Source organism: Silurus aristotelis (genome assembly GCF_946808225.1).
Source record: "Silurus aristotelis genome assembly, chromosome: 7".
In the NCBI taxonomy this organism is placed as follows: Eukaryota; Metazoa; Chordata; class Actinopteri; order Siluriformes; family Siluridae; genus Silurus; species Silurus aristotelis.
Window position 1 is genome coordinate 68967 of NC_139580.1, and position 25651 is coordinate 94617.

At 40.6% G+C, this 25651-nt stretch overlaps 1 protein-coding gene across 2 annotated transcripts; it reads right to left on the minus strand.

The window, feature by feature from the left end:
• Nucleotides 1-271: 271 nt before the first annotated feature.
• Nucleotides 272-24842, minus strand: LOC310728873 (cathepsin S-like). Of its 2 annotated transcripts, none has more exons than XM_083546725.1 (8): nt 24519-24842; nt 13706-13823; nt 12554-12664; nt 12123-12275; nt 11791-12015; nt 3911-4076; nt 556-661; nt 272-431 (listed from the first exon to the last, which is right to left on the minus strand). In XM_083546725.1, exons 1-8 carry the CDS (start codon nt 24686-24688, stop codon nt 335-337), a joined length of 1146 nt encoding a protein of 381 aa, XP_083402851.1. In that variant the 5' UTR covers nt 24689-24842; the 3' UTR covers nt 272-334. The 2 variants fall into 2 exon arrangements, with proteins under 2 accessions (XP_083402851.1, XP_083402852.1); XM_083546726.1 differs by lacking the exon at nt 24519-24842 and adding an exon at nt 18670-18755.
• Nucleotides 24843-25651: the final 809 nt, after the last annotated feature.

A 25651-nucleotide genomic window follows, 5' to 3' on the forward strand; every position in this document is an offset into this window, starting at 1 on the left:
ACGATGACAATTTCAGACCCCTCCATGATTTCTAAGTGGGAGAACTTGCAAAATAGCAGGGTGTTCAAATACTTATTTTCCTCACTGTATGTAGACCGGTGTAGATGGTTGTAGATTTGTGTAAATGGATGAAGATCGAAGTCATCAAATAAATCTGATTTATAATATAAGAAAATGTAAAATATAAAATGTATAATGTTTATTTTTAATTGAGACTAATTTCTTTTAAATCAAGATTTACAATACAATAATAAATTTACAACAATAAAAGTACCCAATACAAAAATGCCTTTTATTTCCTGTAATAAACACTGCATTCAACAACTCAGAGGGTTCACACAATCGGGAACACAGCAAATGTAGCAATTCCACACTGATTTCTTTTTCTCGCCATCCGGAAATAACCCTTTTCTCCCCACGCTGTACCCCAACTGAGAGAGGGAGAGAGAAATAGCACCCAGAGTGAGATATTATATATATATATATATATATATATATATATATATATATATATATATATGAGAGAGAGAGAGAATATCATTGTGTGTGTTTAACCTGTTTTTGATTAGCCAGTAATCCTGTCCTCCTTTTCTTCCATATCCAACAACCAAAACTGCATGATTCACCGTACTGGGGTCACAATGAGGATCAGTATAAATTCCTACACACACATGCATGCAAACATACGAACACAAATGTATATGTAAACAAATGTTGAGTGTGTGTGTAAGTGTATTTGTGTGTGTGTGTGTAAGTTTGTATGTGTGAGTGTGCGTGTGTCAAGGATCTCAGCATGCTTGACAGACATACAGTGAGGAAAATAAGTATTTGAACACGCTGCTAGTTTGCATGTTCTCCCACTTAGAAATCATGGAGGGTCTGAAATTGTCATCGTAGGTGCATGTCCACTGTGAGAGACATAATCTAAAAAAAAAATCCAGAAATTACAATGTATGATTTTTTAACTATTTATTTGTATGATACAGCTGCAAATAAGTATTTGAACACCTGAGAAAGTCAATGTTAATATTTGGTACAGGAGCCTTTGTTTGCAATTACAGAGGTCAAACGTTTCCTGTAGTTTTTCACCAGGTTTGCACACACTGCAGGAGGGATTTTGGCCCACTCCTCCACACAGATCTTCTCTAGATCAGTCAGGTTTCTGGCCTGTCGCTGAGAAACACGGAGTTTGAGCTCCCTCCAAAGATTCTCTATTGGGTTTAGGTCTGGAGACTGGCTAGGCCATGCCAGAACCTTGATATGCTTCTTACAGAGACACTCCTTGGTTATCCTGGCTGTGTGCTTCGGGTCATTGTCATGTTGGAAGACCCAGCCTCGACCCATCTTCAATGCTCTAACTGAGGGAAGGAGGTTGTTCCCCAAAATCTCACAATACATGGCCCCGGTCATCCTCTCCTTATTACAGTGCAGTCGCCCTGTCCCATGTGCAGAAAAACACCCCCAAAGCATGATGCTACCACCCCCATGCTTCACAGTAGGGATGGTGTTCTTGGGATGGTACTCATCATTCTTCTTCCTCCAAACATGTTTAGTGGAATTATGACCCAAAAGTTCTATTTTGGTCTCATCTGACCACATGACTTTCTCCCATGACTCCTCTGGATCATCCAAATAGTCATTGGCAAACTTAAGACGTGCCTTGACATGTGCTGGTTTAAGCAGGGGAACCCTCCGTGCCATGCATGATTTCAAACCATGACGTCTTAGTGTATTACCAACAGTAACCTTGAAAACGGTGGTCCCAGCTCTTTTCAGGTCATTAACCAGCTCCTCCCGTGTAGTTCTGGGCTGATTTCTCACCTTCCTTAGGATCTTTAAGACCCCACGAGGTGAGATCTTGCATGGAGCCCCAGTCCGAAGGAGATTGACAGTCATGTTTAGCTTCTTCCATTTTCTAATGATTGCTCCAACACTGGACCTTTTTTCACCAAGCTGCTTGGCAATTTCCCTGTAGCCCTTTCCAGCCTTGTGGAGGTGTACAATTTTGTCTCTAGTGTCTTTGGACAGCTCTTTGGTCTTGGCCATGTTAGTAGTTGGATTCTTACTGATTGTATGGGGTGGACAGGTGTCTTTATGCAGCTAACGACCTCAAACAGGTGCATCTAATTTAGGATAATAAATGTAGTGGAGGTGGACATTTTAAAGGCAGACTAACAGGTCTTTAAGGGGCAGAATTCTAGCTGATAGACAGGTGTTCAAATACTTATTTGCAGCTGTATCATACAAATAAATAGTTTAAAAATCATATATTGTGATTTCTGGATTTTATTTTTAGATTTTGTCTCTCACAGTGGACATGCACCTTCAATTATTATTTCAGACCCCTCCATGATTTTTAAGTGGGAGAACTTGCAAAATAGCAGGGTGTTCAAATACTTATTTTCCTCACTGTGTCTTCATGGATGAGTGCTCACCAACTAAAACTTAACCCCAGCAAAACAGAACTGCTGGTCATCCCAGGTGATTCATCTCCAGGTCAAGATCTCCAAATAACAATTCATGACTCTCTGCTCTCCCCTTCAGCCACTGCTCGTAACCTTGGGGTAATTATGGACAATGAACTGTCCTTCTTCCCACATGTTGCTAATGTGTCTCGTTCTTGTAGATTTCTTCTTTACAACATCCGAAGGATTCAACCATTTCTGTCCACACAGGCTGCCCAGGTTCTTGTTCAGTCTCTTGTCATTTAAAGACTCGACTACTGCAACTCTCTGCTGGCAGGTCTTCCCCTGAACGCTATTCGTCCACTGCAAATGATCCAAAACGCAACTGCACGACTTGTGTTCAATCTGCCCAAGTTCTCCCACACCACCCCACTGCTGCTCCTTCACTGGCTTCCAGTAGCTGCACGTATCAGATTCAAAACACTGATGATGCCTACAAGGCCAAAAATGGACCAGCACCTTCTTACCTCAGTGACCTCATCACATCTCACACTGCACCACGCTGTCTGAGATCCTCCAGCACTGCTCCACTGGTACCACCTTCTCTCAGAATGAGAGGTAAGTATACTTCAAGGCTCTTCTCTGTTCTGGCACCGAGGTGGTGAAATGAACTTCCCCTAGATGTCCATACAGCAGAGTCTCTGACTATCTTCAAGCGACGACTAAAGACCTACCTTTTCCTGAAACACTTAAATTAGTGTTTTGTATTGTTGAAAGATTTATGATCAAACTCTTGATGTCACCCAAATGAGGATGGGTTTCCCTTTTGAGTCTGGTTCCTCTCAAGGTTTCTTCCTCATTACATCTAAGGGAGTTTTTCCTTGCCACAGTCGCCATGGCTGCTCATCAGCGATATTCAATTCAATTAATTTTTATTTGTATAGTGCTTTTAACAATGAACATTGTCTCAAAGCAGCTTTACACAGATAATGCGGTGATTAAAAATGAATATGTTCTTTATGAGTAAGTTTGTCCCTGATGAGCAAGCCGGTGGCGACTGGCGACTGTGGCAAGGAAAAACTCCCCGAGATGGCATAAAGAAGAAACCTTGAGAGGAACCAGACTCAAGAGGGAACCCATCCTCATCTGGGTTACACCGAATGTCCATTTGTGGCAGGTATACAATGTTGCGGGGTTCAGATAAACACACACCATTCACCTTGACTGTTGATTTCTGTAAAGCTGCTTTGAGACAATGTCTGTTGTGAAAAGAGCTATAGAAATAAACTTGACTTGACTTAAATTAGCACTTTTTAAGTTTGTAGAATTCTAGGGTTATATTTATATTAAGTGTGTAATCTTGTGTACAGTGTAGATTTATTCATTACTAGAGACTCAAAGCACTTTTGTACGTTGCTCTGGATAAGTGCGTCTGCTAAATGCCACAAATGTAAATGTGTGAGTGCGCGTGTGTGTGTGTGTGTGTGTGTGTGTGTGTGTCTCACCACTTTTGTATCTGTGGAATGAGGGCAGTTTAGCATTAATTCCTACAGAAACAGGTCCGAACTGAGCCACTGTGTTCAGCAGCACAGACTCATTAACACGAGGAAGAATCCTGAAACTGGAGCAGAATCCAGCTCTGCCTTTTGGAGAATATCGACACAACCCATCCTACACAAAGATACACACCATGAACAAAACAGTAACAAAACTTTAAAAGAACATGTACAATATTAACACAAGATACACAATATACACAATGTTACAACATAAACAAAACATTAATTCAACATACCACAGTATTAACACAAGATACACACGACGTTAATAAAACATACACAATATTAACACAACATTAATACAAAATACACGATATTACCACAACATAAACATAATGTTATAAAATATACACTATATTAACACAACATAAAAACAATTATAATACAACATAACAATATTAATACAACATACAAAACACACCATATTAATACAACATAAACCCAATGTTAATAAAACACAGAATATTAACACAAAATACACAACATGAATATAACACACACAATATTAACACAACAGAAGAACAATGTTATAAAACATACACAATATTACAACATAAACACAATGTTAATATAACATACACAATATTAATACAATAAACACAATGTTATAAAACATACACAATATTAATACAACACAAACACAATGCTCATAAAACGATATAATCATAATATAAAATATTAACACAACACACACCTCAGTATAATCATTCTATATCAGTATAATCAGTATAAATTCCGACATACACACACACAAGCATACAAACACATTTATAGGTAAAAAAAATGTGTGTGAGTGTGTTTGTATGCATGAGTGTGATTGCGTGTGCGTGTGGGTGTGTGTGTGTGTGTGTTAGATTAGCCACACCAGGGATAATCTAACACACACACACACACACCCTTATACACATAATAATGCGTCTGTGGTGCTCTTCCTCGGCATAAAACCATACTGCTGCTCACAGATGGTCACCTCTTCTCTCAGCCTGGCTTCCACTACTCTTTCCCATAACTTCATGGTGTGACTGATCAACTTTATTCCCCTGTAGTTACTGCAGGTCTGCACATCTCCCTTATTCCTAAAGATCAGTACCAGTACACTCCTTCTCCATTCCTCAGGCATCTTCTCACCTTCCAAAATCCTGTTAAACAATCTGGTTAAAAACTCCACTGCATCTCTACTATACAGTTCTGTTTCTTTAACCTCTTTCACCTTTTGCTCTCCTGCACTTCCTCATTCCACCACTATGTCTCTTTGTCTTCCTTTCTATTTCCAGATGTTACACCAAGTACTTTTCTAGCTGTCTCCCTCATCACTTCTGCAGTAGTTCCACAATCATCCAGCACCTCTTCACCACCACCAAGCCCCTGTCTGACCTCTTCCCTGAATCTCCTCCTCTTCTTCTTCTCCTCCAAAACCATCCTACAGACCACCATCCGATGCTGTCTAGCTACACTGTCCCCCTGCCAACACCTTACAGTCTCCAATCTCCTTCAGGTTGCATCTCCTACATAGAACATAGTCCACCTGTGTGCACCTTCCTCCACTCTTATACGTCACCCTATGATCCTCCTTCTTCTTAAAATACGTGTTCACCACTGCCATTTCCATCCTTTTAGCAAAATCTACCACCATCTGCCCTTCCACATTCCTCTCCTTAAAACCATACCTACCCATCACCTCCTCATCACCTCTGTTCCCTTCACCTACATGCCCATTAAAGTCTGCCCCAATCACCAATCTTTCATTCCTATGTACACCTTCTACCACTCCATCTAACTCAGTTCAGAATCTTTCCTTCTCCTCCATCTCACAACCCACTTGTGGAGCATAAACACTGATGACATTTATCATCATCCCTTCAACCTCCAGCTTCACGTTCATCACCCTATCAGAAATTTATTTGGTCTCGGACATACTTAAAAATAAATTTTGAAGAAAAGCTAGACATGGTGAGGAGGTCGTCCAACCCGGGAAAGGGTTTGTTCTCCACTTCCAGACCAGTGAATACGAGCGGTACCACTGGATTACAGCCTCTGGGGGGCGCTGCACATTATGAGTCTGCATCTCTGGTAAATAGGTTGTATTTTATTTGAATTTGTAATGTTTTTGTCATATTAATAAAAAAATATTGATTGTGAACTGCTCCAGATGTTGTAGGTGCACAGTTGTGGTTGTAGTGTGGAGGTTTGGAGTGTAACTGGGTTTGTTGCTTTAGTAAAATGGTTTTCACCTCCATATGTGAAATGTCTCTCTGTAATGCCACGTGTTGTTATATTGTGTTTTTGTATTGTATGGATGGTTTCTATAATTGTGACGTGATAGTGGTGGTGTATTAAGAGGTGGATTAAGTCGAGTACGTCCTCACCGAAGGCCCAGGTAACAAATGCACGGCCTGCCATCGATTTTATATTATATATATATATATATATATATATATACACACTGGCGATCAAAATTAGAGAACAATTTATAAACAATTGAACAATTCTGAAATAATGTGATCTTCACTGCTCAACAGTTGAAGGAGTTTTTGTCGTGTCTATACCATGCTACCAGAACACCTTTTCCACAAAATAACTAAGGCATTTAAAAACAACAACATTATTTTGCAGAAAACACACTGATCAAAATTAGAGAACACTTTCAGATACCTCCCAGTTATTGGGGTTAATCTGGTACCTGGTGCTAATGTCCTTGATTATCTGTTAACCCCTATTTAACTGCCAGCCTAACTTCCAGTTTCACTGACTCTGCAAGATAGTGGGCCGTTCTAAAGTGTGTAGCGTCTGGCACAGGTCATTTAGATTTCATGTCCCAGGCATCCCTTTTAACCTATGACATCTACATCTCAAATCAAAAGGTGAAACATTTATTAGGGTGTGGTATACCCGTAAAGTGTCACACTCCCCCTCCGAAGACACTAAACACGGCCCAAATCCTTAACTCTTGTTTAGTTTACCGGGACCCATTATACAATAAAGTCATTAAACTCATGAAACAATCCAAACTCGAAACTTGATCCAGCATGGCTGCTTGTGACAAACACACACAACCGGCTCCAGAACGTTTGGATTTTACCACAAGACAGATAACCCCCTTTTGCAGATATTCTGTTTGACCCTCACACACACACACACACACACACACACACACACACACACACACACACACACACACACACACACACACACACACCCCACCCAGAAAGCCAGATAACCCCCCTGGTCCCTCTGGTTGAATTCACAGCGACCCTCAGACCATAAAACAATTCACTCTCGGAACTCGGCCCCAGTACGTCTGTTTGTGACACACACACATATGCAGACACACACACACACCAAAAGGGAGCATTCTTTTATTAATTAAATAATAAATAGAATGTCCCACTTCACAGGATAAAAACATACATCTTGTTTGTATCTTCTACTATAAATAAAGCAAGTGTTTAACTCTACATCAATAATATTTAAACCTTAAAATGTTTAGCAATATAACTCTGTGTTAAATGTTGTCTCTTCTCTTCTTAAGGCTTGATTGACTTAGAATTATCTGTTCTTTACTTTCCTGACAAGGGTGCATTTTATTTATCAGAATACAACATTGTATTAACATCAGTTAATTACTGATCTCTGTAAGTTAATGTACCTCTGCCTTATACTGTCATTCCTTTTCATGTTTAGGATCCAAATGACCGCAAAATTATCTGTTTCTTTATTTTTCAAACAATCGTGCATTTTATTTGATCATGAAATGTACCATACCGTCTTAATTCACTTCAGATAAAACTTTAAAGTCCTCCAAAAGCAAGTATAGCCCGGAAACCATGCCCACAGATGCATGAACAAAGGAAGTTTTTCCCTCCAAAATTTCAGGCCATAGCACTGGCCATTCCCCCAAGGATGGGTGGGCTTCAGTCAGAGTTCAGTCAAGAGAGCAACTCGCTCACTCGGCTCGACCGGAAAGGCTCGGACCCCCGGGGCCCGAAGGCCCGGGGCCCGATTTCCCGGAGAGTCGGACGCTTCGAACAGCTCAGCAGCGACTCTTCGGGACGAGATCTCAAATCTCTTTTGAGATCTTCCAGCAAGCTTTATCTTCAAAACACCAACTGCTCTGATCTTCAGGAGAAGCTGGGAGAACATCTGACTCCATCCTAACCGACTCGTCCAAGATTCTTTTGTCTACCGCATCCGGACTCTTGTGCAACAAGTCAATGCAAGTAACCGGTTTACCAACTCATTTAGATGCGTGTTAAGTTTGAACCCCTTAATATTAAGGCGAATTTAAATTTCCGTGACGATTTCTCAGTTAGGATGTGATTCATTTGAAGTAAACTGCCTTTTCTTTCTTTATCTCCTTCTTCCTTTCCTTTCTCTTCCTCCTTCCCTAATTTCAACTTTCTTTTTATTTAATTTTAATTTTAATTTTCTTTATTTCTTTTTGTTTGTTTGTTTGTGTTGTTAGTTTTATGTTGTGTTTGTCTCATTCATTAAACGCCGTATTTTTCATAAGTGATGGTCTCTGAGTACGTTCCATAAATGAAGTTCCTGCAACATCAGGTCTGAACTACATGCTCTATTTAATTTCATTTAATTTACGGTATAAAGTAAAAGGGGGTTACGTCTTTCTTGGCCAGGGAGATACCTCTTTTATAGAATTAATATAAAATTATACTGTCTGTTTGCCGGACGAACAGACAAATAAGTGTAATGATAATTCCATTACCGTCAATTCAACTTAATTTAAATATTTAGGAGTAACTATAACCCGTTATAATTACTTATAAATATTTACCTTTCTTTGCGAGCTAAATTCGCTACATATAATGGTGGAGGATGCGGGCAGACTGTGCTTCCAACTATATACTCAATTTATCTGTATTATAAGTTTGTCCCTCTTATCCCCCAGTCGCTACAAGTGACTGAAAGCCTCCGGCTGCAGGTTGTCCAGATGAAGGCCAAAGAGATGACCCTATCAGCCATAGCAAGACAAGTTGGTTGTTCCAAATCTGTGATTTCAAGAATATTGAATCTTTACAACATCACAAACTCATTCAAGTCCACTAAGAAGGCTGGTCGTCCATGGAAGACTAACACAAGAGAGGACAGGATACTGCGGAGGATCTCAATGGGCAATCGTTTCCACTGGTGGAATTGCTCACCAGTTCAGCGCTAAACAGGGTAAAGACCCTAACACTAACCCTAAGGATCTGTCTCATTATACAGTGTCTTGACACATTTGTACTGAAAGCCCACTCTGCAGTGACCAAACCTCTCATTAGCAGAAAGAATCAAAAGGCTAAGCTTTGCTGAGGAGCATGTTGTGTGGACAGAGGAGAACTGGTCCAAAGTTCACTTCAGTGATGAAAGCAAGTTTAATTTATTTGGTTCCGATGGGAAACATTATGTTCGGCGACAAACTGGAGAAAGACTAAACCCAAAGTGTGTAAAGAAGTCAGTGAAAAGTGGAGGAGGAAGTGTGATGGTTTGGGGCATGTTTTCTGCAGCAGGAGTTGGGCCTCTTATACAGCTACATGGCAGAGTGAATGCAAATGTTTATCAGAACCTTCTTCAACAACATATGGTTCCTTCCCTGCGTTCATCACCCAATCAGCCCGCAGTGTTCATGCAGGACAACGCTCCATGTCACACAGCAAAACGGGTAAAGCAGTTCTTTGAAACGGAAAACATGGCCTGCCCAGAGTCCTGATCTCAACCCAATAGAGAACCTCTGGAAAATCCTTGGTGACAAAGTTATGGCAAAGAAACCCACTACAGTCACCAAACTGTGGAGGAGACTGGAAGAGGAGTGGACCAAAATCACACCAGAGCAGTGTGAGAGACTGGTGCTGTCCTGTGGCTGCAGATGTGCTGAAGTCATTCAGAGCAGAGGCCTGGACACTTCCTACTAATTACTGACTGTTGTAACCTTCAGAAAATGTTGTTGTAATCTTTTTCTATGCTACAGTCATTGTTGTTCTCTAATTTTGATCAGTGTGTTTCCTCAAAATAATGTTTTTTTTTTAATGCTTAGTTATTTTGTGGAAAAGGTGTTCTGGTAGCATGGTATAGACACGACAAAAACTCCCTCAACTGTTGAGCAGTGAAGATCACATTATTTCAGAATTGTTCAATTGGTTATAAATTGTTCTCTAATTTTGATCGCCAGTGTGTGTATATATATAATGTGTGTGTATGTGTTAGAATTGACCGGGTGTGTATAAGAGTAGAATATATATACTGTATATATAAACACAGTATGTATACTGTATATACTGTACAGTATGTATGTATGTGTATATATATATATATATATACACATACATACATAGAGTACAGTATATACAGTATACATACTGTGTTTGCCCCCTTCCTGATTTCTTATTCTTTTGCATGTTTTTCACACTTTAATGTTTCAGATCATCAAACTAATTTCAATTTTAGTAAAAGAGAACACAAGTGAACACAACATGCAGTTTTTTTATTGTTAAGGGAAAACAAAATCCAAAACTGCATGGCCCTGTGTGAAAGTCTTTGCCCCCCTGTTAAAACTGTGGTTTATTACGCCTGAGTTGAATTTCCCTCGCCACACCCAGGCCTGATTACTGCCACACCTGTTAACCATCAAGAAATCTCTTAAATAGGACCTGCCTGACAAAGTTAAATAGACCAAAAGATCCTCAAAAGTAAGACATCATGCCGAGATCCAAAACAATTCAGAAACAAATGAGAAAGTAATTAAGATCTAACAGTCTGGAGAAGGTTCTTCAGAGAACCACATTGAGAGCCATTAGCCCCCATGAGCACAGCAACGACTCATACAAGAGCTCACAAAAGACCTGCAACAAAGATCTGCAGCCCTCACCTGCCTCATTTACGGTCAGTGTTCATGACACCACCATGAGAAAGAGACTCAGCAAAAATGGTCTGCTTGGCAGAGCTTAAAGACCAAAAACGCTGCTGAGCAAAAAGAACATAAAGGTTTGGCTTAGTTTTTCCAGAAAACATCTTGATGATCCCCAAGACTTTTGGGAAAATACTCTGTGAACTGACGAGACAAAAGTTGAACTTGGAAGTTGTGTGTCCCATTATGTCTTGTGTAAAAGTACCACCATATTTTAGAAAAAGAACATCATACCAACAGTAAAATATGGTGGTGGTAGTGTGATGGTCTGGGGTTTTGCTGCTTCAGGACCTGGACGACTTGCTGTGATAAATGGAACCATGAATTCTGCTGTTTATCAAAAAATCCTGAAGGAGAATGTCCTGCCATCTGTTCGTGACTTTAAGCTGAAGTGAACTTGGGTTCTGCAGCAGGACACTGATCCAAAACACACCAGCAGGTCCACCTCTGAATGGCTGAAGAAAAACAAAATGAAGACTTTGGAGTGGCCAAGTCCTGACCTGAATCCTATTGAGATGCTGTGACATGACCTTAAAAAGGCGTTTCATGCTGGAAAACCCTCCAATGTGGCTGAATTACAACAAATCTTCAGAGATGAGTGGAGTAAAATTCCTCCACAGCGCAGAAACAGACTCAGTGTAAGTTATTACACACGCTTGATTGCAGTTGTTGCTGCTGAGGGCGGCCCAAGTAGTTATTAGGCTTAGGGGGCAAACACTTTTTCACACAGGGCCATGTAGTTTTAGAATTTGTTTTCTCTCAATAATAAAAAGCTTCATTTAAAAACTGCACGTTGTTCACTTGTGTTCTCTTTTACTAATATTTAAATTAGTCTGATCTGAAACATTAAAGTGTAAAAACATGCAAAAAAAAAAGAAATCACACCACTGTATATGTGTGTGTGTGTGTGTTAGTTAGATTATACCTGGTGTGTATAAGGGTAGAAGGCGTCAGAGTCGATTCCTTTATTGTGTATAATATACATGAAAGCATTAGTCATGAATCCTCCTTTACAGCCGTGATTTCCCTCCATCACACTGCAGTCCACCAGGTTCTGTACACTCAGGGGAACCAGGCGGCCCGACTTCTTCATCATTTGACCTTCTAATGCCCCAACTGCACTGAATGCCCAGCAGGATCCACACATACCCTATGCAAACACACATACACACAGGCAAAAACACAAATAAATGTATCTGGTTTTTACTCTCGCATACACACACACACACACACACACACACACACACACACACACACCTGGTTTTGCACAGGGCTGACAAGACCCTTCTCAGACCAGTTCAGTGTGTCTGGAACAGGAGAGTCACTCAGCACTGTAAAGTTCTCATTGGAATCCAGAGGAATGTTCTTCATGCTCAGACCATTCATCTTAGCATTAACTTCTTCTGCTGTCTGCACACACACATATGATCCTCTTTTTTAAAAAAAATAGTTCCATTTAATTCATCTTTGATGTGTACAGTAATTTAAAGTTTTTTTCTTAATTAGTGATTGAGAGAAGACGGTGAAGATAACCCCCTGAGACTGGCCAAGTACCTGCATAGGAACCATAATCTAAAATAATACATTATAATACATCCTGATGTGAAAGACAGAAGATATTGCTAAGAGATAAAGATCTTTACTCCTTTCTAAGTGTGTCCTGTAAGGTCAGTGTGAAATTACTGCACCAGATCTGACAGGTGGTTGAGCCCCAGCATGAAGCTGTGATGTTCCCTGTTGTGCTTCATCACTTCCATTACATTGTGCTGCCACACTGATCTCCTGAACACTTCTTCACCCTACACACACACACACACACACACACACACACACACACACACACACACACACACACACACACACACACACAAAGCTATAGACTTCATTTATTATATTATGGAAAAATATCTGACAATTATTATCACACAATTATCAAACTCAGATTCCTACTATAATTTATTTTATGACTAATTATTTAAATTCTTTTCACATTTTTCATATTAATCATTTTCAAATGTATTTTACTATTTTTTCGAACAATGACTTACTATTAATTTATTTGTCAATTATTTTATTTATTTGTGTTTGACCATTTATTTATTTATTTATTTATTTATTTATTTATTTATTTAGTGTTTCTTTATTTATTTATGATTGTGTTTATCACAGCTGACAGTCACAGATTTAATACTTAAGATTTCACATAATAAATATCAGAATAATGTTAAACACTGCACCGGCACATGATCACTGCACTGTCCCACATGATCACTTCACTGTCACATGTGCACTGCATCACACTCACAGTTGATGTGTTGATCCACACTCTGTACCTCACTCACACTTTGCAGTGTTCATTTATTGTCTAATATTTTATATCCAACTTTAAAGAAAAGCATGTGCAGTATGTTTTTACTCTGATTACACAACACTACTACACAACTGTGTGAGTGTGTCTGTAATTATGTGTGTAGAAGAGCCTTAAATTGTCACACATACATTACAGCACAGTGAAATTATTTTCTTCGCCTATGCCAACTTGTTCAGAAGCTGGGATCAGAGAGAGCGTGAGAGTGGCAGCTTGGCAGTACTGGGGCTTGAACCCCCGACATTCCATTTAGCAACCAGAGCCTTAACCACTGACCCACCACTCCCTGTGCAGTGTGTTTTTGTGTGATTGTGTGTGTGCATGTGTGTCTGTGTTTGTGGTATTGTGTGTGTGTGTGTGTGTGTTATTGAGTAAGTGTGTGCTTGTGTGATTGTGTGTGAGTGTCTGTGTTTGTGTGATTGAGTGTGTGAGTGTCTGTGTATGTGTATGTGTGTGTGTGTGTGTGTCTCACTGAATTGTTGTATTTCTTATTGAATTCCATTTTCCAGGAGGTCCAGTATGCATCCAGATTCATTTCACAGCAAACTGGTCTCAGGAGCAGGGCCACAAACAGAATACACACCATTTTCCTGTAAATACAGTAAATGAACACACACACACACACACACACACACACACACACACACACACACACACACACACACACACACACACAAACAAAAAGTAACAACTACCACAGTGAGGCCCAAAAAGTGTCACAATACCAGCATTTTATTACTTCCTTAAACATGAAGAAACTGCAGACACATTTACACACACACACACACACACACACACACACACACACACACACACACACACACACACACAAACAAAAAAGTAACAACTACCACAGTGAGGCCCAAAAAGTGTCACAATACCAGCATTTTATTACTTCCTTAAACATGAAGAAACTGCAGACACATTTACACACACACACACACACACACACACACACACACACACACACACACACACACACACACACACACACAAAATGTGCTGCTGACTTGGTCATTAGGGATAATTATAAAAAACAGACTTATATACTTATAAACTTATACATTCTTTTATCCAACTTTATAACTTTGTGTGTAAAGCTGCTTTGAGACAATGTCCACAGTTAAAAACTCTACACAAATAAATATAAACTGAATTGAAATTAAATGAGCCATATTGAGCCTGAGCAAATAAATAATTCAGAAGGAAATAGTCAGAATGTTATAAGACACACTCATAGTGGTGGCACACTCTTGATTTAATAGTAACATTTGGATTAAATATAAAATATATTCATAATTCCACAGTCTGAAGTTACGTATTTCAGATAATTACCTTTTCTCTTTCATAATCTGCCTCAGTTATAGTGTAAGTACTCTGCCATGCTACCGTGTTAAATGTACATTCATGTCAACTACAGCAGTGAGTTTTATTAACAATTAACATTAATTAGATCACCTACTAACTCCGCAGGCTACTGAATGTCTCTCTCCCTGTCATCCCTCCTCTCTATCTCTCTCTCTCTCTCTCTCTCTCTCTCTCTCTCTCCACTTACAGCAGCTGAAGATGGTTCCACATCAACAGTCTAAAGATCCACAAGGTTACTGTGTAGGGTTAAACTCAAGAACCATGAAGATTGATCTGGAGTGTCTTCTTCTTCTTCTTCTTCTTCTCTTCTTCTTTTGTCTTTTCCCATTAGGGGGCGCCACAGTGGATCATCCGTCTCCATACCCCCCTGTCCTCTACATCTGCCTCTTTCACACCAACTACCTGCATGTCTTCCCTCACCACATCCATAAACCTCCTCCTTGGTCTTCCTCTTTTCCTCCTTCCTGGTGTCTCCATCCTCAGCATTCTCCTACTGATATACCCCATGTCCCTTCTCTGCACATGTCCAAACCATCTCAATCTCACCGCCCTCCTGTCTCCAAAACGTCCTACATGCACTGTCCCGCTAATAAACTCATTTCTAATCCTGTCCATCGTCGTCACTCCCAATGAACATCTCAACATCTTCAGCTCTGCTACCTCCAGCTCCACCTCCTGTCTTTTACTCAATGCCACTGTCTCTAAACCATACAACATCTCAGGTCTCACCACAGTCCTATAAACTTTCCCTTTCACTCTCACAGATACTCTTCTATCACAAATCACTCCTGCTATCACTCTTCTCCACCCACTCCACCCTGCCTGCACTCTTTTCTTCACTTCTCTAACACACTCTCCATTACTTTACACTGTTGACCCCAGGTACCTGAACTCCTCCACCTTCTCCACCTCTTCTCCCTGTAACCGCACCCCTCCACTGCCCTCCCTCTCATTCACACACATGTACTCTGTCTTACTCCTACTGACTTTCATTCCCCTTCTCTCCAGCATGTACCTCCAACTCTCCAGGATCTTCTCCACCTGCTCACTACTCTCACCACAAATCACAATATCATCCACAAACAAGTCAAGTCAAGTTTATTTCTATTGCTCTTTTCACAACAGACATTGTCTCAAAGCAGCTTTACAGAAATCAACAGTGAAGGTGAAGGTGTGCGTTTGTCCCTGATGAGCAGCCGTGGCGACTGTGGCAAGAAAAAACTCCCTTAGATGTTATGAGGAAGAAACCTTGAGAGGAACCAGACTCAAAAGTGGAACCTCATCCTCATATGGGTGACATCAAGAGTTTGATCATAAATCTTTCAACACTACAGAACACTGGAGAGTGAGAACTAACATGAGTACTGGAGTATAAGATTATAAGTGATGTTCTTTCTACAGTCTTATACAGTCTTTATGGTTAAAAAACTAGGAGCTACTGAGCTCAACATTTGTGATCATCACAGATCCAGCATCAGCTTCTCCATGCCAGAGCCTTAAAACACTCCAGGAGGTCCAATGTCAAAACTGCACACATGTAGTGGGATCCAATTGGCAAAAACATCATAGTCCACGGAAACTCCTGTCTGACCTCGTCTTTCAACCTGTCCTTTACCACTGCAAACAGGAAAGGGCTCAGGGCCGATCCTTAATACAGTCAGACCTTCACCCTGAACCAGCCCGTCATTCCTACTGCACACTTCACTGCTGTCACACTGTCCTCATACATGTCCTGCACCACCCTCACATACTTCTCTTACACACCTGACTTCCTCATACAATACCACAACTCCTCTCTCCACCCTGTCGTACGCTTTCTCTAAATCCACAAACACACAATGCAGCTCCTTCTGACCTTCTCTATACTTTTCCATTAACATTCTTAAAGCAAATAATGCGTCTGTGCTGCTCTTCCTCGGCATGAAACCCTACTGCTGCTCACAGATGGTCAGCTCTTCTCTCAACCTGGCTTCCACTACTCTTTCCCATAACTTCATGGTGTGACTGACTGATGTAGTTACTGCAGGTCTGCACATCTCCCTTATGCTTAAAGATCGGTACCAGCACACTCCTTCTCCATTCCTCAGGCATCTTCTCACCTTCCAAAATCCTGTTAAACAATCTGGTTAAAAACTCCACTGCATCTCTCCTAAACATCTCCATGCTTCTACCGGTATGTCATCTGGTCCAACCGACTTTCCACTCTTCATCCTCTTAATCGCTGCTCTCACTTCCTCCTTACTAATCCTATCTACATCCTGCTTCACATCTCCACACCATCCAACCTTCTCTCTCTCTCATTTCCTCATTCATCAGCTGCTCAATATACTCCCTCCATCTTCTCAACACACTCTCCTCACTAGTCAACACATTTCACTCTCCATCCTTTATTGCTCATTTTTTATTTATATTTATACCAGCTGATGCTGTCTAATTATTTATTTTTTAAAGCTGCTTTGGGACGATGTCCACTGGTAAAGTTCTCTAGATTGAAGTAACACTAAATTGAATTGAACTTACACACACACACACACACACACACACACACACACACACACACACACACACACACACACACACACACACACACAAAATGCTGCATTTTCATAATGATATTCACTGCTCTCTCCCTCTCTTTCTCTCTCTCTCTCTCTGCACTTGACATATTAACTCCCTCAACTGAAATATGTGCGTTTATATTATATACTATATTAACATTTGATACCTATTAACACACTTCAGCATGCAAAAGACCTTACAAAAGACTCTTACCTGAGTGTTCTCTCCGTGTGTGCGTGTGTGTGTGTGTGTGTGTGTGTGTGTGTGTGTGTGTGTGTGTGTGTGTGTGTTTTCAGAGAGATATTTTGTAATACTGATTGCAGTTCTTAGTTAAAATGATTTAAAAGAGGAAGTTTAAATGTTTCCTTCTATCAGACCCCCTCTCTCTTTCTCTCTCTTTCTCTCTCTCTCTCTCTCTCTCTTTCTCTCTCTCTCTCTCTCTCTCTCTCTCTCTCTCTCTCTCTCTTTCTCTCTCTCTCTCTCTCTCTCTCTCTCTCTCTCTCTCTCTTTCTCTCTCTCTCTCTCTCTCTCTCTCTCTCTCTTTCTCTCTCTCTCAATATATATATATATATACACACAGTGGAACCTCGATAGTTGGCGACTGTTGATTATGGACCAGACTGAGAGTAACTTGTGAAAAATCGAATAGTTGGCGAGAAGCTGCGAGTGGCTTAAATGTTCGGAGTAACATTTCAAAACAGTTAGTTTCTACTAATAAATTACATAAAAATGTTTTAAAAACTATTTCCATTATTGTATTATTCATTTAAAGTAATAAATAAAAAATTAATCATGACAAGTAATTCACAATTTTTGTTGAGTTTACAGTACAGTCATCTTTAATGTGATCTTCCAACAAAATAAATATTCAATTATTAGGAGAATTTTAAATAAAAAAATCCTTTAATAATTGGGACTTCAATTCAGTTCAGTTTACAGGGATGAAGATTGTTACCCATGAAATTATACCAATAACTTAGCTCTTGATTTTGTCTTTTATTCCTCTCATGCTGAACTCACAATAAACACATATGGTTGTTGTTGTAGTTTAATTTTAGTTGAGTATTTTTTGCATTTATGTGTATAGGTGTGGTCAAACTGTAAAACTATCCAGTATTGTTTACCACCAATTAAATTTCAACAAACATTCAAAAATCAGCTTCAGATATCAAGCATTAAATTACTTGCTTATAAATCAAATATATTAATCTCTATAATGCTAATATCACAAATGATCATGAACAATTACGTATATGCATCAAACATAGTTTCTAGAACAGTCTCTGTGTTACAAACGCATACTAAACTTTGTTTACCAACTAAATGCAACACATATTGCATGAATATTTCAACAAGCAATATAAAAAACAGTAAATGTCTATACAAACATTAAACCAGAAGTGTAAAACATTAGCCGTTTAGGCGCTATGGCGCTAATCGCAAGTAGCTGCCTACATGACATATCAGAAACTAACATAACATATCTTAAACAACTTGTGAATTACTCACCATGCTGGGAATATAGTTTTAAATTATAATTTCAAACTGGAATCTTTACAGAAATTCAGTGAGGTTTCAACATGAGAACAACATGTCAAGTCAAGTCAAGTCAAGTTTATTTGTCAAATCAAATCAAATCAAATCAAATTTTATTCATCACATACACATACATACAGGGTACGACATGTTTTGACATGTAGTGAAATGTTTTGTACGATGTCCGGCTTGAGGGAAAAGGATGGGGGAAGAAAAGGAGGCAGATAAATAACTATAAGGTATAAGAAAGGCTATTAAAATAAAATAAAATAAAATATAATAAAATAAAATAAATAAATAAAAGAAAAGAAAAGAAAAGAATATAAGGTATAAAGATATATAGATATATAACAGGATAATGTATGAGCAAATATACATATAAACAGTAAACAGCGTGTAGTGAAAGATGTAAACAAAATAGAAATGTAAACAAATGTAAACAAATGTAAACAATATGTAAACAATAGGCAATTGTGGTGGGTTGTCCATAAAGTGTCCGTGTGCGGTATGGTGTGGTGTAAAGGTCCGTAAAGTGTCCATGTGCAATATGGTGCAATATGGTCCATGTGGTATGAATAAAATAAAAAGCGCACTGTGCTGTGCAAGTCCAGAGTTTAAAGTGTCGTAGTGCGAACGGTGAGATATGTTTTAAAGTGACGTGGTGCGAAGGTGAATATATGTACAGAAAAGTGTGATGATGATGGTGGAGAGAGTGGACCAGTTTTTTAGATCCTGGGTGTTTCCTGGTTTAAACACCAGATGGCCTGCGGGAAGAAGCTCCTCCTCATTCTCTCTGTGTTCGCTTTCAGGGAGCGGAAGCGTTTTCCTGAACGCAACAGAGAAAAGAGTCCATTGTTGGGATGGCTGAGGTCCTTCATAATCTTCCTGGCTCTGGTCCTGCACCGCGTGCTATAGATGTCTTGCAGGTTAGGGAGCTCAGTGTGGATGGTACGTTCAGCTAAACGCACCACCCTCTGGAGGGCTCGTCTGTCCTGCATGGTGCTGTTCCCGAACCAGGAAGTGATGCTACCCGTCAGGACGCTCTCAATGGTGCAAGTGTAGAAAGTCTTAAGCACCTGAGAGGGTAGTTTAAAGTCCCTTAAGCGTCTCAGATGGTACAGACGCTGCTGGGCCTTCTTCACCAGGGTGTTGGTGTGACAGGACCAAGACAGATCCTGTGTGATGTTAACACCAAGGTACCGGAAACTGTCCACTCTCTCCACTGGGGTCCCGCTGATGTTTATAGGTTGGTATGACCGCTCCCGCTTTGTGCTGAAGTCCACGATCAACTCCTTAGTCTTGCTGACGTTCAGGAGAAGGTTGTTCTCCTGGCACCATCTCTCCAGGTTTTTAACCTCCTGTAGGTAGGCCGTCTCGTCGTTGTTGGAGATCAGACCCACCACAACAGTGTCGTCAGCAAACTTGATGATGGTGGTGGAGTTGGATGTGGCCACACAGTCATGTGTGTACATTGAGTAAAGCAGGGGGCTCAGAACACAACCCTGGGGGGCGCCAGTGCTGAGGGTGAGGGTGGATGAGGTGTGTTTTCCCACCCGTACGGCTTGTGGTCTGTCTGTCAGGAAGTTAGAGATCCATTGACACAGCGGCTGGCTGAGTCCCAGGACCTCCAACTTAGAGGTGAGTGTGGAGGGAATTATGGTGTTAAACGCTGAACTGTAGTCCACGAACAACATCTTTGCATAATTCCCATTTCTTTGGTCCAGGTGGCTCATCGTGGTGTGGAGAAGATGAGCAATGGCGTCCTCAGTAGAGCGGTTCTGACGGTACGCAAACTGTAGTGGGTCCAGTGTGTCTGGTAGTGATGCAGTGATAAAGTCTCTGACCAGTCTCTCGAAGCACTTCATCACTACTGAGGTCAAGGCTACAGGGCGGTAGTCGTTAAGGCAGGCGGGCTGGGGTTTCTTCGGGACAGGAACAATGGTGGACTGTTTGAAACATGAGGGGACAACAGACTGTTCCAGTGAGAGGTTGAATATCTCAGTGAACACCGGTGCTAGCTGGTCAGCGCAGGCTTTCAGAACCCGGCCTGTGATGCCATCTGGTCCTGCTGCCTTCCTGGTATTCACTCTCTTGAAAGCCCTCCTCATGTCATGCTCCGAGATGGTGAACGTGTTTACCTCTCCGGCTCTCTCGGCGTGCACGCTGGTTAGCTGCAGCCTCGAAACGAGCGTAAAAGGTGTTTAGCTCGTCTGCCAGAGAAGCGTCCGCATTCACCATTTTAGGAGATGGTGTTTTATAGTCCGTTATTGTTCTTGTATAGCGCTTTTCACAACAGACATTGTCTCAAAGCAGCTTTACAGAAAACAACAGTGAAGGTGAATGGTGTGCGTTTGTCCCTGATGAGCAAGCCGTGGCGACAGTGGCAAGGAAAAACTCCCTTAGATGTTATGAGGAAGAAACCTTGAGAGGAACCAGACTCAAAGGGGAACCCATGCTCATATGGGTGACATCAAGAGTTTGGTCATAAATCTTTCAACAATACAGAACAATTTGTGATCATCATAGATCCAGCATCAGCTTCTCCATGCCAGGGCCTTTAAACACTCGGCATCTACTTCTCCATGATCATCCATAGGTCCATAATCTTCACGAGGTGGGAGGTGACTGGAGCTGGCCAAACCTCAGGATGCCTCGGGATGGGGAGAGAAAGAGAAGCAGTGGAGAGGAATTAGCGTAGCTGCTGTTCATGATATTAACAGCACAAGTTAATAATGTGCATGTGATCAGATGTTCTGGAGCACAAGGTTATGATGTGATGTGTGTGATGTGTGTTATGTGTAGGCTTTGCTAAAAAGATATGTTTTTAATCTACACTTAAACTGGGAGAGTGTATCTGAACCCCGAACACTGTCAGGAAGACTATTCCAGAGTTTAGGAGCTAAATGTGAAAATGCTCTACCGCCTTTAGTGGACTTTGCTATTCTAGGAACTACTAGAAGCCCAGAGTTTTGAGATCTCAGGGAGCGTGACGGATTGTAGCGTGTTAAAAGACTGGATAGATACAAGGGAGCCAAACCATTTAGTGCTTTATAAGTGAGTAGCAGTAGTTTGTAGTCTATTCGAAACTTAATAGGAAGCCAATGTAGGGACGATAAGATTGGGGTTATATGATCGTATTTTCTTGACCTAGTAAGAACTCTTGCTGCCGCATTCTGGACTAACTGAAGCTTGTTTATTAATGATGCAGGACATCCACCTAGTAATGCATTACAGTAGTCTATTCTAGAGGTCATAAACGCATGGACGAGCTTCTCTGCATCAGATATAGATAAGATATTTCTTAGCTTAGAAATATTTCTAAGGTGAAAGAAGGCTGTTTTTGTAACTTGATTGATGTGATTTTTAAAAGATAAGTTGCTGTTTAAAATAACTCCCAGGTCTTTTACCGTTGAACTAGTAGTTACAGAACAACCGTCTAAATGCAGGCTGAGATGCTGGAGCTTCTGTGTACTATTTTTTGGGCCGATGAGCAAAATCTCCGTTTTATCAGAATTTAATAGCAGAAAGTTATGGGTCATCCAATCTCTTATTTCTTCAACACACTCAGTTATGCGAGCTAATTGAGCTGTATCGCCTGGTTTGGATGAAATATATAGCTGGGTATCATCAGCATAACAATGGAAGCTAATTCCATGCCTTCTAATAATATTTCCTAATGGAAGCATGTATATTGTGAAAAGCAGGGGTACTAGAACTGACCCTTGTGGCACGCCATAATTTACTAGCATTATCCTGGATAGCTCTCCATTTAAATCTACGAAATGGTAACGATTGGACAGGTAGGATTTAAACCAGCTTAATGCCTGTCCCTGAATACCGATGTAATTCTGTAAGCGATCGAGGAGAAGATCATGATCTATAGTGTCGAACGCAGCACTTAGATCTAGTAGAACCAACAGCGAGATGAAGCCTTGGTCTGAAGCTAAAAACAGGTCATTAGTGATTTTAACTAGAGCAGTTTCTGTGCTATGATGGGGCCTAAAACCTGACTGAAACTCTTCAAAGATATTGTTCTCCTGCAAGTGGTTACATAGCTGGGCAGCGACAATCTTTTCTAAAATCTTAGACATAAATGGGAGATTTGAAATTGGTCTGTAATTCGATAGCGTGTTTGGATTCAGATTAGGTTTTTTAATGAGGGGCTTAATAACTGCTAACTTGAGGGATTTAGGGACATGACCTAACGATAGTGAGGAGTTAATAATATTGAGAAGAGGCTCACCAGCTGTATATAACACTTCCTTCAGTAGTTTAGTGGGAATTGGATCTAACTGACATGTTGTTGATTAAGCTTTCATAATAGCATCATACAGCTCTTCCTGTCCTATACATGTAAAACAGTGTATTTGTGGGGTTGTAGGTACGATTGTGTCGGGAGATGCTGTCAGAGGTTGAACTGCCACAATTGTTTTTCTAATGTTATCTATTTTTTCAGTGAAGAAATTCATAAAGTCCTCACTACTAAACTGTGATGGAACACATTTTTCAGATCCCTGATTTGTTGTTAATTTAGCGACTGTACTGAAAAGGAACCTGGGATTGTTTTTGTTATTTTCTATGAGTTTGCTCAGGTGTTTAGCTCTAGCAGCTTTCAGCGCCTGTCTGTAGCTAAGCATACTGTCTTTATACGCAATTCTAAATACCTCCAATTTAGTTTTCCTCCATTTTCTCTCCAGATTACGTGTTGTTCTCTTTAGGGCATGCGTATGACTATTATACCAAGGTGCAGGTGCTTGTTCTCGAACCTTTTTTAACCGGATGGGGGCAACAGTGTCTAAAGTGCTAGTGAGGATAAGGTCTATGTTGTTCGCCATCTCATCAAGATGATCAGCAGTTATGGGTTTAATGTGAAACTGAGATAAATCAGGCAGGTTATTTATGAATCTGTCCTTAGTGGTTGGAATAATAGTCCTACCAAGTCGATACCGTGGTGAAACACGGTTAATCTGCTCTACCGGTAGTGTGTACAGTAGGAGATAATGGTCTGTGATGTCATCACTCTGGGGTAAAATATCTATATCAGTGACGTCTGCTCCGTGGGATATTATTAAGTCTAGTGTGTGGTTAAAACGGTGGGTTGGTCTGGTGACATTTTGTTTAACTCCAAAAGAGTTTAGTAAATCGACAAATGATAATCCTAGGGCATCGTTTGCATCATCTACATGAATATTAAAATCTCCTACAAGCAGCACTTTATCAAAACTGATCAAGAGGTCTGAGAGAAAACAAGCAAACTCATGAAGAAAATCAGCGTAGGGCCCTGGGGGTCTGTACACGGTGACCAGAGCGAGTTTTCTATGCATGTCTGAAAGTGCAATTTTAAGAACGAGCACTTCAAATGGTTTAAAGCTGAATCCTAATCTCTGACTAACATTAAGAGAAGCACTATAAATGGTTCCTACACCCCCCCCACGACCAGTCTGACGGGGCTCATGCTTATAAACATATCCTGACGGTGTCGACTCGTTTAGACCCATATAATCACCTGGTTTAATCCAGGTCTTAGTGAGACAGAGTGCATCGAGATTATTCTCTGTGATCATCTCATTTACAATCAGTGCTTTGGGTGCAAGTGATCTAATGTTTAAAAGACCGAACTTTAGAACTTTGTTGTGTTTGTTTATCTGGCATTTTTCAGTTTTAACTGCAATAAGATTATTTCTGGATCTTGTGTATGTAATTCTTGGTTTTACTACCCGAGGAATAGATACGGTTTCTATAAACTGGGCTGTGTGTGAACTTGTAACTATTTGGTCTGTAGTATGCGTGTTCTTATAGTTGAAGATTTCTTGATGTCTTACCAGTCAGATGGTGTGAAGTATCCTAGAGATGTTATGTGATCGCACTGCTGCTCCAACTCTGCTGGGGTGCAGGCCATCAGGGCGGAAGAACCTAGGACGCTCCCAGAAACAGTTCCAGTTATTAACAAAGAGAAGTTTATGTTCTCGACACCATGACTGTAACCATTCATTTAGAGCTAAAAGTCTACTAAACTTCTCAGCCCCTCGCTGGTAAGTGGGAAGAGGTCCTGACACAATGATCCTCATTGTGGGTGATGTGCTGCGTACCGTCTCCACCAGGATCCTGAAGTCCCTCTTTAAGATCTCCGTTTGCCGCAGCCTGGTGTCGTTTGCTCCATGCATTTCTCTGTATGTTTTTTTGTAATTTATATTCTAAACTATCGCGTGTGCCCCCAGAATTAGCGTCTTTAAAGCGGCAGCACCCAACAAAGATGTTATAGAGTTGGAATGTAGAAGTTTATTGTATAGTCTATAAATTTATCCCTAAAGAGTGATTCAGTGGTGACTGTGGAGAAGGAAAAACTCCCTGAGACATGAACAAGAAACCTTTAGAGCAAGGGTCACCAACGTCACCCGCAAGGACCACATGAGTCGCCCGCGAGACATTTCTAAAAATAGCTGTTTCCTACCTTGTTTAATGAATGTTGATAATTATTGTGAGAAATCATTAACATGATCAGTGTCTTCACAAAGATCAGGGGTGTCAAACTCAGTGTCACAGCCGACCCAATGTACAATTATACCCAGCCCGCAAGTTGATTTAATAAAGATCTATTATTATTGTTATTAATGTCCTGGCGATATGAAGTGCTGATAAACACAAACTACAGATCCCATAATGCAGCGCTTCAGCTGCCTTACCGAACACTAGACTACCTGGGAAAATTCCAGCGTCAATCAAGTCGAGCTTCTGTTGATGTATTTAACCCTGTTGTACAGTTATTGTGAAACAGCACCTCACAGTGGTGAAGAGAAAAGTTGACTCTGAGTAGATGTTTACTGACACTGGCGGTAAACACGTGTGTGTTCCCCTTCAGGAACTCGAGCTGCGTCGAAACACTATGGGAATGCCCCTGCGTGATCGCGCTCTGAACCACGTGTGTAATCTGACCAATAGGCGTTTGGAACGTGAC

Excerpts from the sequence above, each read along its gene's own strand:
- LOC310728873 (XM_083546725.1), bottom strand. The coding sequence starts at position 24,688 with ATGAATGGTTACAGTCATGGTGTCGAGAACATAAACTTCTCTTTGTTA. Across the intron at positions 12,276-12,553 it reads TCAACCACCTGTCAGATCTG|ACAGCAGAAGAAGTTAATGC; the intron begins GTGCAGTAATTT and ends GTGTGTGTGCAG. Across the intron at positions 432-555 it reads TACTGGCTAATCAAAAACAG|TTGGGGTACAGCGTGGGGAG; the intron begins GTTAAACACACA and ends TCCCTCTCTCAG.